At 39.0% G+C, this 17693-nt stretch overlaps 1 protein-coding gene across 5 annotated transcripts in view; it reads left to right on the forward strand.

Moving 5' to 3' along the window:
• The window catches only part of scyl3 (SCY1-like, kinase-like 3), a 72724-nt gene extending 56104 nt beyond the window's left edge, over positions 1-16620 (forward strand). For all 5 annotated transcript variants that reach the window (XM_069938269.1, XM_069938270.1, XM_069938271.1 and 2 more), the window contains exons 12-13: positions 8483-9246; positions 15514-16620. In XM_069938269.1, the coding sequence (XP_069794370.1) occupies positions 8483-9246; positions 15514-15567 (818 nt within the window). In that variant the 3' untranslated portion in view covers positions 15568-16620. The remainder of the gene's footprint in view (positions 1-8482; positions 9247-15513) is intronic.
• The last annotated feature ends 1073 nt before the right edge of the window (positions 16621-17693 follow it).

Below are 17693 nucleotides of genomic sequence, written 5' to 3' on the forward strand. Positions count from 1 at the left end.
TTGGCATACAAGTCTATTCTTGAAACCCTCAAAAATGGGAAGGGGGGGTGGTGGGGGTTGACATGTGCGGCAGATACAAAAATTAGACCTTAAATTCAACTAAAAAAAAGCTCAATGCCGATTCGGTGTACAAGTTTACCAGTATATTAGAACAAAAGTTTTATTGAAAAAAATACATTTAGAATCCTTCATAATCACTATCGTCATCTGAGGAAAAGATATCGAAAAGCACAGCCAGAATCTCACAGTTTAAACTGTCATTATAAGGGTTCCAGTCTGAATCTGATGAGGCGCCTCTGCTTCTTCATCAGTGTCCCACAATAAATCATCTTGCGTATCATCCACTGCACTTTTTAAAAGATTTTTATTACAGTCTCTACTTTCACTTTATCCTATGCTTTGAGCACAGTCACATTGCCCCGCCTTTTGTGAACAATTTTTCTGTACTCGACATCCAAGTACAGTACATCTCCATTTACCCGAAATCTGATTCTCCAAAATCCTGTTGTTCAAAAAAAAATTTTAAATTTCAAATAAATGAGGATATCTGAACCAAACAGAAATCCTCATTTATCCAAAAATCATTTCACCTCCCAAAAATATCAGATAAATGAGGATTCTGGAAAAAATCCTCATTTATCTGAAATTTTTTTCAGCCGCGAACTGACATTTCAGCTTTATTCACCATTTTATTCCAACGGAGCACTCTAGGGTTTTGCAATGGCAACATGGTCTACAGACAGCACTATGGATGTGACTGAAAATACCTGTACAGCCACATGTAAGAGGAGATGTGTACAACTGTCCGTATAGCAGAAAATGAAGTTGCTGCAGAAGCTGGACAGTGTGTGACTGTAAAAAGACTTAGAGGTGTATGGAGTGGGAGTAACTACAATTGATGATTTGACGAGACAAAAGGATAAAATTCTGAGGTTTTATGCAGGTTGTTAATGAGCAGATGATGATGAAAGACAGAAAGAACCTGCATTTGGTTAAATCCGAGGACCTTGAGTGGATATTGATGGACTGGATCTGACAGCAGCGCAGTGAACACATGCTTGTCATGAAACAAGCCAAGATCTACCATGAAGAACTTGGCATAGAAGGTAACTGTAAATACTCAACTGACTGGTTGTGCAAATTTAAGGAAAGAAATGACCTAAAATTATCAAAAATCAGTGGTGAGAAAGGATCAGCCAATCACAAAGTGACAGAGCAATACATTGAGGAGTTTTCCAAGATCATAGCTGATGAGATTTGACCCTGGAACAAGTGAATAACACTGATGATACATCTCTGTTTTGGTGTTATTTTCCCAGAAAGATATGGTGACAGCTCAGGAGGCAGCCCCTACAGATATTAAGGATTCCAAGGACAGAATAACTGTGCTGGGGTGTGTTAACGTAGCTGGCTGTGATTGGCAAAAGCTTGCATCCATGTTGCTTCAAAGGGCTGCATTGTTTACCTGTGCATTATTACGCTAACAGAAAGGCATGGGTCACTATGGATATCTTTGATTAGTTTAAGAAACATTTTGAGAAACATCTTCCAGCTGAGTATCTCACCAAGGATAATGTGCATGTCATGTACCTTCCTCCAAATGACATCCTTAGTTCAGCCTTGCGATCAAGGCATCCTGAGGTCAATGAAAAGTGAATACTGAATAACATGCTTTCAGCTGTGAACAAAGGCTTGGGTGTGGGAAATTTCTTGAAGGAGTTTATCATAAAGGATGCCATTTATGCTTCTGCCCATGCGTGGAACAAATTGACAAAAGACACCACATCAAATGCCTGGCACAATCTGGCCTGGAACAATGTTCATTGATGAAGTCAGTGATGAGGGTGTTCATTTTAAAGCCTTCCGTGTTTCGGGTGAGACAAAAATGTTGTCTGACCTCCTTGCTTATTGAAAGGAGTACATGTTCTGAGACCATCACGAATCTGGAAGAAGAGGATTTTTTGGAAGTTTTCAACATTGACGATGATGCTCCAGTTGTCCATGCACTTACCGACAGTGAAATTGCAAAAATGGTTCTAACGGAGGGTGATCGCCATGACGGAGATGATGCTGATGATCCCTCAGCCAACAATGGAGAAAAAGTTCCTATAGATGGCATTTTGAACAGGTCTGACGGATTTATTATTGCACTAGAGCACGTGCATTCATTACAGAACAGGAAATAATGTCAGTGTTGTTACGGAGTCCAGAAGACTCCAAAAACCAGCAGCAATAGATATGCACCACTGACCACCGCCAGTGGGCTGATCTCGCCTCCAACTGTGCATCTTGGCGCCTCACAGTTCGGCGGGCTGCAACCTCCTTTGAAGAAGACCGCAGAGTCCACCTCGCTGACAAAAGACAAAGGAGGAAAAACCCAACCCCCAGCCAACCAATTTTCCCTTGCAACCGCTGCAACCGTGCCTGCCTGTCCCGCATCGGACTTGTCAATCACCAACGAGCCTGCAGCAGACGTGGACATACCCCTCCATAAATCTTCGTCCGCGAAGCCAAGCCAAAGAAAGAAAAAAGATATGCACCGCAACACGGTTACTTAAACAAAAGTAGTTTTTAATTATAATTGAACAAGAAAACAGAATTAAACTTTAACTTATTACTTAACCTACTTAATCTCCTCCCCTCTTTAATATTAAGCGCAGGTGTGTGTAATGTATATTTAAGATTTAAAAAGTTCTTTGGATCACAGTCCAATCTCACTGGTTCTAGGCAATTCTTGTACTGTGCACAGAAGTTAGCATTAAAAAAGTACACAGGCTTTGGTGTTTAACAGACAAATAGTTAGCACTCAGGAGGGTTCTTGCTGGTTTTCAGAGAGAGATTCCTTTTCCAGGACATCCGCAATTGATTCTTTCTCAATCAGTCTTGCTGACGAAACATTCCCCCTTCAGGGTTCTCCAGATTATCTTCTTTCTTTCAGGTCACCTTCCAGAGTGGCAGTCTTCTCTTTTGACCAGGCAGCCTTCCAAAGTATGTCAGCTTTGTCCTTCTGGAACCAATTTCTGTGTCTTTCCTCTCTGTTTCACTCTCTCCCTTTCTGAGAGCAAAACTGTTCTCCTCTGCCTGCAAAGATCCTATGTTCTCCCAGGCAAGCTGTGTTCTGCAACTTTATTGCATTTTTGCAAAAAGCATTCTACAAAAATTCTGTGTTTTTAAAATGTGTGTGTGTAAGCTGCTCTAGCAATTCCCCCCAAACCACCTCTAAATACTCTGTCACAGTGTATAAAATCAAAGACAGACTGATAAGACAAAAACCATTACTGAGGAGAATGACACTGGCGGAGACATTTGAAAAAATCTCTGAGTAGAATTTTGAGTTTTTGGTATTGGATTTACAGTTCTGCATCTTAATCTGTTAGCAGAGGAGTGATTTGAAAAAATATCTGAGGATTTTCAAGTGTTTGGTGTTGGATTTTTCTGAATCTCAAATGTTTGGTGTTCCCTTTATTTTATTTTGTTCTGGATGTTTTTGGTGTGAATTAAATGTTATTTCATACTAAACACTGTTACAAGTGATTTGCTGTTGCTTCTGGGCTGTTTTTAAAAATGACCAGTTCTCTGGAAAAAAAAATCTGAAATAGGGGCGATCCCAACCATTTCGGATAAACAGAGTTATACTGTACAGAGTTCTTGACACACGTGGTCTTTGAATGGCTTGTTCAAGCAGACATCTAGAGATTGCAATATAGATGTCAAACCACTTGGGATAACCGCCATGTAAGTAATATTTAGTGCTAATTTACTTTTAGTGTTCTCAGTTAAGTGGCTACGAAACGTATCCCAGACCGGCAAACTCCGTTCCTTGCATAAACCACCTGGCCACTTGTTCCTCACATGGTTTTTCCATAGTTTTACACTACTTGCATCCATCCATCCTTTTTCATGAAAGTGTACAAAAATACCTGCAGGGAATTTTAAGATTGCGCTTGAAGATTACCATGGGTCTTAACTTTGTCCCATCGGCCATGCACGATAACACCACAGTAAACCTATTCCTTTCATGCCCTGTATTTCTGTTTTAATGCCTATCATGTTGAAATTCATGGGGGTTTCATCCATTTTTCCAATATTTGCAAATGCAAATTAGTCTTTCTGCTGGTTACGTATAATAAACTGGTGAAAACTTACAACTTTATGATCTACATCTTTTGGTAGTTTCTAAGCAATTTTTGTTTTTTGTTGTAATATCAGATTTTTCTTGTTCATGAAACAGTTGCTTCAAGATCTTTACTGTTCTGAGTGTGACTTTGCCCACTTAAGGGCAAATGCTCTTATTTTATTTTGTGTGACTATGTAGCAATCTTGCCTCTTCGTGTACCCAAGCTGAAATGTGATTTCTTTCCAACTCTGTCATATGAAAGAGCCCTCTTCTCATCAAATATTGCTTCTTCGGTATTTTTCTTAAAATATCTTTTCTTTCTCCAACCTCTTACCAACTTCTCAAATTTTCTTAGAGCAGCACAGTTGCTAGATTTCTTGGCCATTTCTATTACCCTTAATTTAAAACTCTCTTCATACTTTCATTGTTTTGCTAGAGGCTCCATAATAACAACCACCTTCAGGCAATGCCCAACAGCTCAGTCATAGTGATTTTTGGGGTGTCGACTTGTACGCCTGATATATGATAAAGCCATGAAAATGGGGGCCCAACTTACCAGTAGGTTGACTTGTATGCCGAAATATATGGTGCTTGGATTTAAATTCCCCAGTTGCAACAATGAGATTTGAACGTTTTGTAATTCCAAGACACAAAATATGAACCCCAGTTGCAACAATGAGATTTGAACGTTTTGTAATTCCAAGACACAAAATATGAAACTGTTCAGCCCATCACATAACCAAGCCGTCAGTATTTCCATCAGTCTCAATCCCCTGCTTTACTTTACCTGTTTAATAAATCCATCATGATTAACATAAACACTGTTACAGTGTCAGTGACCGGGACCAGAGTTCAAATCCTATTCTGTAAGGAACTTGTACGTTCTCGCTCTTTCTGCGTGAATTTTCCCCATCCTCAAAATTTTACCAGGGGTTGTAGGTCAATTGGGTATCATTAGGTGGCGTGGGCTCATGGGCCAAAAGGTCCATTACCGTGCTTCATATCTAAATTTAAAAATGTAAAATTTTTTAAATTTAAAATCAATTCTTAGTTCTCTTGCCACCCACATAGTCAGTTAATCTACTGCATTTTCTGTCTTTGGATTATTTGGGGGAGGAGGACCAGAGGGAAGGAATGAAAACAGAGTTCCATGTGGTCTCAAGGGAACATGCTAATTGTACATCCAAAGTCAGGATTGAACACCGGTGTGTGGTAACAACTCTAACTGCTGCAGTATTGCCATCTCTAGGTTGGTCCATCTAATCCTGGCTTGTAATCTAGTGGTTTGATCATACTTTAACTGCGTGTGAGCATGACCTGGTTGACAGTGTAATTTTTCCATATGTTCTTTTATTCAATATTTGTTACATTTGGGATCTATTACTTGATGCATAATTAAGACCTGAAAAAGCACTAGAAATTAAAATAAGCATTCTGCCTTTTGAAATATACTACAGGCATGTGCCACTTAACATCTGTTTGGACAATGTCGGACCACATATACATCCATGGTTCCATAATTATTCAATTATCGCGAGCAAGTCCACAGCAATTTAGAAAAAGCGATCGCTAGCTATAAGAAATTGTATACTGTATACCCACACTGATCCCACTGACCTGCTCTCTGCCCACAGCCCTGTGTCGGTCCCCACACTGATCCCACTGACCTGCTCTCTGCCCACATCCCTGTGTCAGTCCCCACACTGATCTCTACTTACAAATAAAAAGCTTACAAGTACACTACAATATCCCATATAGCTTTGCTGGTGTTCACACAAAGTCCACACCGCAAAACGCCCAATTTCACAAAATATATCATGGACATTAAGCGGTGCATACCTGTATTTTAAAATTTTCATTCGTTGTAAATGCACTTTCTAAGGTAATCTTAGCAAAATGGAAAAATAAGATACACAGTATGAACCTGGTTTTCAGAAGAAGGAATAGATTTAGTATTACACATTCTCAAGTGGCAATTTTATTAGTTTCTTCGCATTATCCAAAGTCCATAACACTATGATAAATTGTAACAGCACAGAAAACAGATAATTCAGCCCTTCTAGTCTGTTCTGACCATCATTCCACTAGTCCCATTGACCTGCTCCCATTCCATAAACCTCCAGACCTCTCCCATCCATGTATTTATCCAATTTATTCTGAAAACTTATGATCAAGCCCGCATTCAGCACATCGGATGGCAGCTAATTCCACAATCCTACCACTCTGAGTGAAGAACTTTCTCCCTAATATTCCCCATAAACCTTTCCCTTTCATCTTAAAACTATGACCTCTCATATTTATCTCCCCCAATCTTTTAAGTGGAAAAAGCCTACTGGCTTTTCAGTGTGTCTATACCTCTCATAATCTTGTAAAGCTATCAAATCTCCCCTCATTCTTCTTCAATCCAAAGAATAAAGTCCTTACCTGTTTAATTTTTCCCTGTAACTCAACTCCTGAAGACCTGACAACATTTTAGTAAATCTTCTCTGCACTCTTTCTTCTTATTGATATCCTTCCTGTAGTCAGGTGACCAGAACACCCAATATTCCAAATTTGTTCTCACCAATGTCTTAAACATTTTCAACATAACATCCCAACTCCTATAATCAATACTTTGATTTATAAAGGCCAAGATGTCAAAAGCTTTCTTTTAAATCCTGCTATTTAAAATTGGATGGTAATTGGCATGGGACCCTCACCTTCTTCTTAATATATTCATATAATACTGTGATGGATTATATCATATTTTATATTATGTATAGATATATTTTTGGAAGAGATAGATTGTGGGGGTTTTAGTGTAGGAACAAGCACTTAACAAAACAGATCTCATTTAAATTCAAGAGCTCTGTGCAAATCAGATACTGCGGGCCCAGTGGCTTTGTAAAGTCAATGGAAACTGCTGAAGGTTTTCACAAGGAGGTGTTTTTTTTTAAAAAAAGCCCATCTCAGGGAACTGTTAAGATCTTTCAGGAATTGATTTTGGAGCCAGCAAATTGTTTTACAAGCAGAAAGAGGGAAGAACGTGTGATTCTTTGGAGAGAGAGAGTTTTTCTGCAGTGGCTTCTGGAGGTTGCAGTACAACAAGCTGGTAGCTTGTTTAAAACCTTATTTTGAAGAGTGGTTGTGAGTTCTGAGTTCAGCCTGTTGAAAACCCTTGTGGTCCATACAAGAGGAAATGGCTGGCAAGGGTGTTTCACCTGAAATAAGGGAAACTAAAGGAACTCTGGTGACCTGAACAAAAGGTTATCATTTGGAAAGTCCTGATGGGGAAAGTTTCTTCAGCAGGACACTGAAGTACTGATGGAAGTAAATCAGTTTGTGTGTGTCCAACAAATAATGAATATCTCTCTGAAAACTGACAAGAATCTTCCTGAGCGGTGAAAATACATAAATGTTAAATTCTGTGCACAGTATAAGAGTTGCCTGATACCTGATGAACTTGGAGAAGAGAGATTGGACTGTGAATCAAAGAACATGTACACATTACATGTGAGCTTAGAATTAGAAGGGGGTCAAGTTAAGTTGATGGTAATAAATTAAAGTTATAAAGAAAATTAAAAACTACTTTTGTTTAAGTAACCATTTGTCTTGGTGAATTTCTGTTGCTGCTGGGTTTTGGGGTCCTCTGGGCCCATAACATTACAAGGCCAAAGTTATTGCATCCATCAACTATTATACGCCTTACCTAATATTCTGATTCCGTAATCAAGATAAAACAATTCTTCTGTGATTATCCTTGCATTGCATTACATAAAACTAAGAAAAAGTCCTTACTAGGGTGAACAGCATTATCCTGTTGACAGAAGATATTTGTTCGCATGATGTATTGAAACTTCCTTCATAATTTGTTAGCCTATACTTGGTCATGTTCTTCCATCTAATCCTTATGATGAAAGGGGGATCAGTTATGCATTGCAGTGACCTTTGTAGTTTTCTGAGTTTACAGTTTCATAGTTATTCTATAACCAATTCCTTGAGCAAAATGAAAGGTTTCACACAGGTTGCAGAATCATGATTCTTCCGCGAACCATTGTCTTTAATTCAACTTGAGTCAGCGAGCCAATTCAGGTTTGTGATGCCTTCAAATGAAGGGGGAAGCAGTTCATTACCTTCAATCTCCTCGAATCATTACAGCCTCTGCCAAGTACTATGAACAATAAATGTATTTAATTTTTTATTATGTGCATATTTTTGACACTTGTATAATGTTTGAATTCGTACCTGTCGAATACACCCATGAATACCTCTTATAATATTTTAAATTGATTTTATTGAATAACTGAAATGGAACCTAAGTAAAGCAAAATTTTGATGCGGTTAGTAACTTGATTTTTTTCCCCCCTCTCTTTTATAACAATACAGCCCATTATAAAGAGCAAAGGACCACAATGTCCATAAACAGTATTCATGGCAATGAAACTTTGAGTATTGCCTGTGCACAAAGCTCAATGCAAACTCACAAATCTGTTGAAGAATGGCCAGACTGGAGCAAGTCGGACAACAATGAAATTCTGCTTGAGCCTAAAAAAGATTGCATCTTTGAAAAAAACAAATATGGGGAAATTACAATTGATGATGAACCATGGGATGACTTTAAAGCTGCTGAAAGTAATCAATCTAAAGAAATAACACAACAGTCAGTTAAACCGCATGTATCTAATTTAACTCCTTTAGGGAATAAGCCCCAGACTAAGAGCATGAAACTTTCTTTAGCACTGAAAGCTCATTCAGAAATGCCTTGTGAGAATTGGGAATATAATAACTTCAACCAACATAAAGTGTTGGAAAAGGAAAGTAGAAAAACAAATTCTGTTGCACAGATATCCTCCAGTCAGAGAACCATGATAAAGAAAACATCCTTGAATGATGAACTAGGAGAGGAATTCACCATTAGTGTCAAGAAAAGGCCAGAAACAGACCCTGAACTGGATCTCTTCGCTGATATGATACCAGATATTAAACTCTCTTCTACACCCATGTCAGTGCCAACACAGAGAACAGAATCAGCGGATTATTCCAAAGAAAATGAAATTGCTTCAAGGTGCACAGAAAGGATGTTGACAGCAAAAAAGAATTCACATACTTTAGCACTTGCATCAAAGTTTGCTGCAGCAGACACTGTCGAGGTGAGTTGTCTTCTATCCAATTCATACTGACAATAGCTAATATTCCATTGATAGATTATCTTGTAGTTTTGAGAGTAAATGTAGGCTTACTCTTGTATTCATTCTGCTGGGATATTCTGATGGGAGAATGGGATCTTCAGTTCCTTATCCACTGAAGGTAAGTGTATATGCATCAGAAGTGATCATGGGAAATGGTCTTTTTTGGCTAAGGCATAGAATGTAAAGGCAAGGAACTTGTGTTAAAGTTGTATATGACAATTTGGTTCTGGTTCATTTCTGTTCACCTGACAGGGTGTGGTAACACTGAAGGTAATGCAGGAAAGCTTTGCAAGGATGTTGTGGGATTGTAAATTCTGGTTATGATTGCTTAACTGAGGTTCTTAACAACAAAAATGGTCAGGGGAATATTTAATTGTGTAGATTGAGTGTTAAACAGGAAAGATTCATTTATCTTTGCAGCTGGGTCAATAACTAGGGGAGATAGATTATAAATAATTGGTAGGTAGGTGAAAGAAGTGATTTTTATCACTTGAGGAATGGCATGTCTGAAATGCTGTCTGAGAGTAGTGAAGACACAAAAATTCAGCACCTTTGGATGAATACTTGAACTGCTGTAACCTATAGCCTCAGACCTAGGAAGTAGAACTAGTTTAAATAGTACTTTGTTCAGCAATGCTATGAATTTCTTAAAAAATGCATGATTTCATCTTTCATTTCTAACTCGATAGATGAGGATTGCATATCTGGGTTTAAAGTAGTTTAGGAGAAAGATTGAGTGTGCAAATAAACGAACATAAAAACTGACTAAACACTTCTTTGAATGTATGAAGAGAACAAGATAAGTAAAAGAAAATGAAGACCTCTTGTGGGGGGGGATAAAATTATAATTGGGAACATAGAAATAGTCAAACAATTAAGCAGTTACTGTTTTAGCCTAAGGGTCCTACAGCATGGAAGCAGGCCCTTCAGTCCAATTTGTCCATGGCACCCAAACTAGTCCCATTTGCTTACATTCAGCCCATATCCCTCCTTCTAAATCTTTGCTGCCCCTGTACCAGTCTAAGTGTCTTTAAATGTTATGAATATTCCCACCTCTACCACTTCCTCTGCCAACTTGTTCCAGATATCCACAATCCTTGGCTCCTTTTTAAATCTTTCCTCTCATCTTAAATGCATCTCCTGTTATTTTAGATTCCTAACTCGGGATGGGGGAAGGGGAGGGATGGAAGACTGTTTTATTGTCATGTAATAAAACAGAAACTGTAATATTACATGAAATTCCCTTTAGCCTGTCATAGGTCAGACAAAGAGTTGCCATTAGTATTGCCTGGTGCCCCTTAGAGTAAGAGAAAGTGAATCAAAAGAGTCCCTTTCGAGTCACTGAGTGTCCATGGATTTGCCAAGAGTACTCCTGCAGCCTCTGCAGCTGTATGAACCTCTGTTCTATCCATTGGCAACCTTAAATCTGGATCCAAACCTCCTTTCTGATCAGGAAGCCTTAAGCATCTGATACTCTTCGGGAGCCTTTCATGTCCCCAGCACCTTCTTGAATCCTGGTTCTGATACCTGGTTCCCATGAGCCAGTCACCAGCATCCGGCAGATTGTGTGATCCTTTGACTGCAAGTCACCAACAGCCCACAGTTTGTGTGGGCCCTTCAACTGCTGAGCCTTCCCTGGTTCACACCTGTGGTTACCCGCCCTGTAGGGTCACCTCTTATTCTCCCTTCTCAATAGGGGGTGTTCTACCTGTTTTTGGTGCCCTGCTGCTCCCCATCAAGGTTGCTGCCAGCAAATTTGGGCACAGACCCTGTGGTTGCAGGATTTTAAATTAAAAACACTATCTGCTCCTTTAACAGACCGTTTGAAGCTTGATCAAAGCTGTCAGCTGTATCTCCACTCCCCACTCTCCTGGATCTGCACCAGTGACAGCGCTGCCATTTCAGCCCACTAAAGGGAATTTCATGTAATACTGCATTTTCTGCTTTATGACATGACAATAAAACAATCTAATCAGTCTTCTTCCCCCCCCCCACCCCCACCTTCCCCGCCAGAGTGGGGGACTCTAAAACAATTGAACATAGATTTAAGATTTACATTATGTCCCTCATGATTTTATAAACCCCCCCCCAAGGTCCCCCATTTAGCCTTCTACGCTCTTGGGAGAAAATCCCAGCCAATCCAGTCTCTCCTTAGAATTTAAGCCTACCAGTCCTAGTAACATTCTTAAGAATCTTTTCTGCACTCTTTCCACCTTAATGCATCTTTCCTATAGCTGAGTAACTAGAAATGTTCACAATACTCCAATTGCTGTTTCACAAATGTCTTGTACAGTTGTAACATTATGTCCATGCTCCAGTCCTCAATGCCCTGGCCAGTGAAGGCACACATACTAAATGGCTTCATCACCACCCTATCTATATCACTGCTTTCATGGAACTATATACCTGTAGCTGTTCCCCCAAGTCTCTCTGCCGTTCATTGTGCAGGTCTGCCTTGCTTTAAGCCACCAATATACAACACCTCAGACTTGTCAGAGCCTCATTTTTGTTATAGTTAAATTGAAGCTGTCATTCTTTGATCCACTTTTCCAGTTCAAGTTCTGCACCCCCCCCCCCCCCCAAATCTTTCTGCACTCCAATGAGTAGAGTACAAGAGCTGAGAAACATTCCTCATATGCAGAGGTGGATTAACTACCCCTAAGCTGAGGTTTAGTAAGGCCCCCCCAGGGCATTTGCAGGCCATGCCCACCTACCCACCAACAGCACTAGCGTCATTGAATCAACTACACATTTTATTATGTTTTCTATTCCTGTTTCAAATTTAATGTCTCCATCAATGCAAATGATGTTTGAAGTTCAAATTACTTCATCGATATTCAACCACAAAGCATTTTGCAGTACCAGGTTAAAATTTAGAAACATCACGTTTTGCTTTGTGACATTGTGTAATTACAAAGTTTAAAAAAAAAACAATATTGTATATAACCTGTACCACAGGGCTGCATAGTAACTGATCATGATGGTAAGTAGCGACAGCGCAATGTCAAGACGCATCTGATCCAAAACACAGGTTCTTCTGTTCACACTGATTGGAATCAAGGCATTTACATTGGCCTCGTATAATGTGTGGCCTTTATTCAATCTGTTAATTTTAGCAGATGATTTTGCTGCCTTCATATAATGACAAGAATTTTTTTTTCCAGAATTAGCTATTACAACATGAACAATAGATGTTTTATTTCAACAAAATAATGTATATCTCCATGGAGGTTATCACCTATGGTTAGATTAAATGTTCACTCAACAATTCTGGAAGTATCTAGCAAAAAATTAGCACTCAGTGTTCCATTATTACTTAATTTATGAACTTCAAATTATAAAGCACAAATAATCAGATGAAAATTACATTTTATTAAAAGTCATTTGGATATAGACTTCCTTCACTAAAGTCCATGGTAATTTGTATGAATATTACGAATTTAGATTTTTTGGGGGGGGGGGGGGTCTTGACATGGAATTTGATCAGTGGTTGCTTTGTGACTGTCAAAGATTGCTTTGTTTTTCAGCCAGTAACACATTGCCTTAACTTAATTTCTGAGGAGGTCGACATGGAACACCAACTGCCTATTTCAGAGAATACATTTGCATGGCGCTTTTGTTTGCATGCGCAGAGAGGAGCCGGGACATGTTTGAGTCCTTGGCCCGTGTATTAAAAGTGGATTTTATATTTATTTCAAAGAAACCCTATACATGAAGGCCAAATCAGATCAAACAATTTTATTAACATTAGTTTTCCAGTACTCCCACATCCAACTCCTGTGCAACCATATTTGAATAGAAAATAAAATTTCCTGAAGTGTATGGGTTATTTATACTTACCTGCATTATGACTACAATTGTTGGAATTAATGCTATAATGACAATTGGGTACATAATTACGGATAGAAGGCAGGCAACAACAGGCGTGCACATTTTCGTGGCGCAGGCAGAGCAGTTCCAGCTCCATGAGGGGATTATGGGAAATGAAGACGGCCATTGATCCTGCATTGACCCACCGGTGCCATGAGCAGGCCTGTTTTTTTTTTTATTTGAATGAATAGGTGAAAGCCAATTGACAGGAGTGTTGAAAGCTACAAGTTGCTGCAATTTTAAAATATTTTAATACTGTGGCTTAGTTCCCTTTGGCATCGTTAAAGTAACATTTCAATTGTGGTATCTCTTATTTCTGTTGTTGTTTGAAGGGCCCCTTCCAGGCCCCTAGGCTTCAGCCTACTCGGCCTAATGGTTAATCTGCCACTGCTCATATGCTAACCCTTTCATTCCTGGTATCATTCTAGTAAGTCTTCTCTGAACCCTCTCCAATGCCAACACATCCTTTCTCACATAAGGTACCCAATACTGTGCCCAGTACTCCAAATGAGGTCTCACCAGCACCCTACAGAAACTCAACATTATACTTCTGCTCTTGTATTCTATTCCTCTAGAAATGAATGCCAACATTGCATTTACTTTCTTCTCAGCCTGAAGGTTAAGCTTTAGGGTATCCTGCAGGATAACAGTCTAAATAATAGTCTGCCCATCTATTTTTTGTACCAAACTGTATGACTGCTCCACTTACTACCTCCCACGTATTAAACTATCCTGTTCTTGCACATGCTCCAACTCCCATTCACTGGAAAAGAAAGTTATCAGCACAGTTGCTTGCTTTATTAACTGTCCCACTCTTGCTCAACTTCCGCTCACTGGAAAAGAGCTATTCACAATGCTTTTTGGTGATTTGAATGAAGGAACAAGCTGAACATTTCTAAGTTTGCTGACAATACAAAAGCTGGATTGAGAAGAGAATATGAACTGTGAGTTTGCAAAGAGGCTCCAATATAGTTAGATAACTTGGGAGTTGGACAAATTATTGGCAAATGCTTTTAATGGTGATAAATGCAAGGCCATCTACTTAAAAAAAAAATCAAAATGGTGATGTTTGGAAACAGGAAAGGTCCAAAAAGAACTGGTGTACTTGTACTCTCATCAATAAAAGCAACTATTCAGGTAAGCAGGCAGTTCAGAAGCGAAATAGTACATTACAAGATGATTTATTTAGAGGTGCAAAAATGTTTTTCTGAAGATTTATAGAGCCCATCTAGAGATAGTGCAGTTTTGCTCTCTTACCTGAGGGGATGCAGCACATGAAGTGAATGTCGAACAAGGGTTTATGAGACTGAATGCTGACATTGGATTGGTTAAACCAAAGTCACAGAAGTATAAAAGAATGAGAGTGGATCTGATTTTTATATATATATTATATATATATACATATAAAAACCTCAAATTCTAACAGAACCATACAAAGTGACAATGGTTCTAAAGAGTGGAGAGTTTAAAACTAATTGCACAGCAAATGGGCTTCACAAATCAAAATCTTGACTGTCGAAGTTGGGATGTTAGGTAAAGTTGTATAAGACATTGAGGCCAAATTTGGAATATTATATGCAGTTTTGGTTATGTAACTGCAGGAAAGATGTCAACAAGATTTAGAGTGCAGAGAAGATTTTCTAAGATGTTGCTGGGACTTGAGGGACTAGGTTAAAGGGAAAGGTTAGGACTTTATTCCCTGGAGCATAGAAGAATGAGGGGAGATTTGATAATGGTGTACCAAATTGAGGGGTATAGATAGAGTAAATGCAAGTAGGCTTTTCCATTGAGGTTAGGAGAGGTACAAACCAGGGGAAAAGTTTGAAGAGAATATTAGGGGGAATTTCCTCAGAGAGTTGTGAGAGTATGAAACGACTGCCAACTGAAGTGAATAAGAAAAATTTGGATGGGAGATGATACTAAGAAAAATGTTTATTTCCTAATATAGTGAGCTTTATACCCACTCTGTTTTTTTTAAAAAAAACATGGATAATGTAGCACTGCACACAATCCAGCGATCTACACTTGTAGGTTTCTTAATTTTTTAACTTTTTTGATGTAAACCAGATTCTCCATAGCCAAACAGTTAGCGTGGTGCTGTTACAGCAGCAGCGACCTGGGTTCGAAGCTGGCACTGTCTATAAGGAGTTTGTATGTTCTGCGTGGTTTCCTGTGGGTGCTTTAGTTTCCTCCCATCCTCCAAAATGCATGGGGTTGTAGGTTAATTTGGGTGTAATCAGGTAGCATGGTTTAAATGGCTGAATCGAATTCCACAGTGTTGTAAATTTAAAAAAAAAATTAAATAATGCAAGAGATTACAACAACTTTAAAGTAATTGTTGTACATTGCCTTTTACAGATGGAAACAGAAGGCTGGGATGATGATCTGAACTGGGAGGACAATACTTGGTAGAATAAACATCTTCCTAATTTGATCTGCACCTTTAAGACTATTATCAATCAACTAGGCTTTTTGTGCAGTAAACATCCAGTGTAACTGGCTGGGACAAAGAGCGGAATTGAATGTACCTTTAAAGATCTGAAGTATACAGAGAGCTTGTCAGTGTTTACTGTGATAAGTTACTTTGAAAATAGTTACAAGTACATGAAATGCTTTATTTAGATATTAATTCTTGTGAAGATGTTTTATTTAAATATTATACAAAGGCGGGGGGGGGGAAACGTAGTGGTGAATTGTCTGACCTATTTTTACATATTTGGAAGATTTTATTCAATTGATACATTGAAAAAAGTGTCCAACCCTGATTTTTGTGTGAAATAGTGATAATTATAATTTATTCTTGTGCATCTACATTTCATTATAAATTCAACCTGAAGCTCGAGTCCATTCCACTTGAGAATAAAGGAAACAAATGTCTTGAAAATTTTCATTTTGCTCACATTTTCATGGGTTACAGTTCATGTGAAGATAAAATCACTGGTGCTAGGTATTAAGTTGGAATGGGAAAAGTCTGTTTTTCCAAACAGCCAAACTTGGAGCAAAATCCTATATAAGGAACTTCACACCATTACAGTAATCTTGTAGGAAAAAATGCAAATACATTATATGATGTTTTAAATAGCAGCATTAGGAAGTACAAGCTCATGGTACAAAGTTAGTATTTTTTTAAAAATCATACTGATTGTGTTGCAGCAGAACCAAGTTTCCCCTAGCAAAACATCAGTAACATAACACTGAAATTGAATGTTACTATGATGAAAAGACAGAATTTTAACCATGAAAGCATGTTTTTCTAGGCTTCAGAACACTCACAGATAACTGCAAATTTTAAAATGATTACTTGAAGCCCATTTACATGCTAAAGTGCCAAATAGAAAACCGTAAATCAAGGGCTTAACCAACTTCCCATTTTTCATATTTGATTGATGAAAATCTTAATTATACTTTTATAGTTCCATTATTTAATTTTGTTTTATATTGAGCAAATAAATTGTTCTAAATGAAGATTGTGTGTGTATTTTCTGAATGTGGATGTTGAAAGAAGAAATTGATGACCAAAATATAGGTACAATTTGACTCCTGTAGAAATAACTGATCACGATCAGAGGTTGGCTGATTGTGATAGCGCACCAACTGAAATTATTTAAATTCCTGCAAAGAGTCCAAGAAACAGCTCTGCTGGTTCAGCTCTCAAGACAACTTCTGTTGTGCTTTATTCACTGCACCACTCGCTACATTAGTGACCCCAACAGTCCAAACGACATTTCGGGCCTAACTATAGATGTGCAGAACACTGTTGCACTCAAACTTCCAGTATTTTGGATCTGGTTCGAGCAGGCAGAGGCCCAGTTCAATCTACACCAGATTACAGCTGATGCAACGAAGTACTAGTATGTTGTTGCATCACTAGACCAAGACACTGTGGGGCGTATTGTTGATTTCTTATGCCAGCCTCCAGCCATCAACGGGTATGAAGCCATCAAAGTCTTCCTTATGCAACAGGGCAACACGACTTCTCCATGTGGAGGGCCTGGGCAACAACACGACTTCTCCATGTGGAGGGCCTGGGCAACAACACTCCTTCCAAACTAATGAACGAGATGGTGGCACTCGTGGACGGACACAAGCCCTGTCTCCTTTTCTAGCAACTTTTTCTTGTGCAAATCCCAGAAGTCATCAGTTTGCTGATTGCAGATGAATAATGACCCCCGTTGCTTAGCAGCCTGTGCTGATTAGTCGTGGCACACTCAGCAGCATGGTAGACTTTTGGTTGGGCATGTAGCGGTGTCTTGGCAAAAGGCAGTGTGGTATCAAGTTCGACCAGATGCAGTGCAGACAGAGCAGTAGAGCTATTACCATCAGAGAAGGGGAGCTGCAGCCTGCCTTTGCTGTTTTCCCCCCTGCATGCATCCAGGAAGCGCTGAGGCTAGCTGGCAGTAATGGCTGTGACGTCTGACCAAAAGAACAACCTCCTTTTCCTACGGACGTTGGATCTTGGTCAACACTGGAGCGGAGGTTAGTGTGTTTCCCTCCTCTGGCCAAGACACACGCTTAGGAAAGAAGCGCCCTCCTCCCAC

The sequence above is a fragment of the Narcine bancroftii genome, chromosome 5 (assembly GCF_036971445.1).
Source record: "Narcine bancroftii isolate sNarBan1 chromosome 5, sNarBan1.hap1, whole genome shotgun sequence".
Taxonomy (NCBI): domain Eukaryota; kingdom Metazoa; phylum Chordata; class Chondrichthyes; order Torpediniformes; family Narcinidae; genus Narcine; species Narcine bancroftii.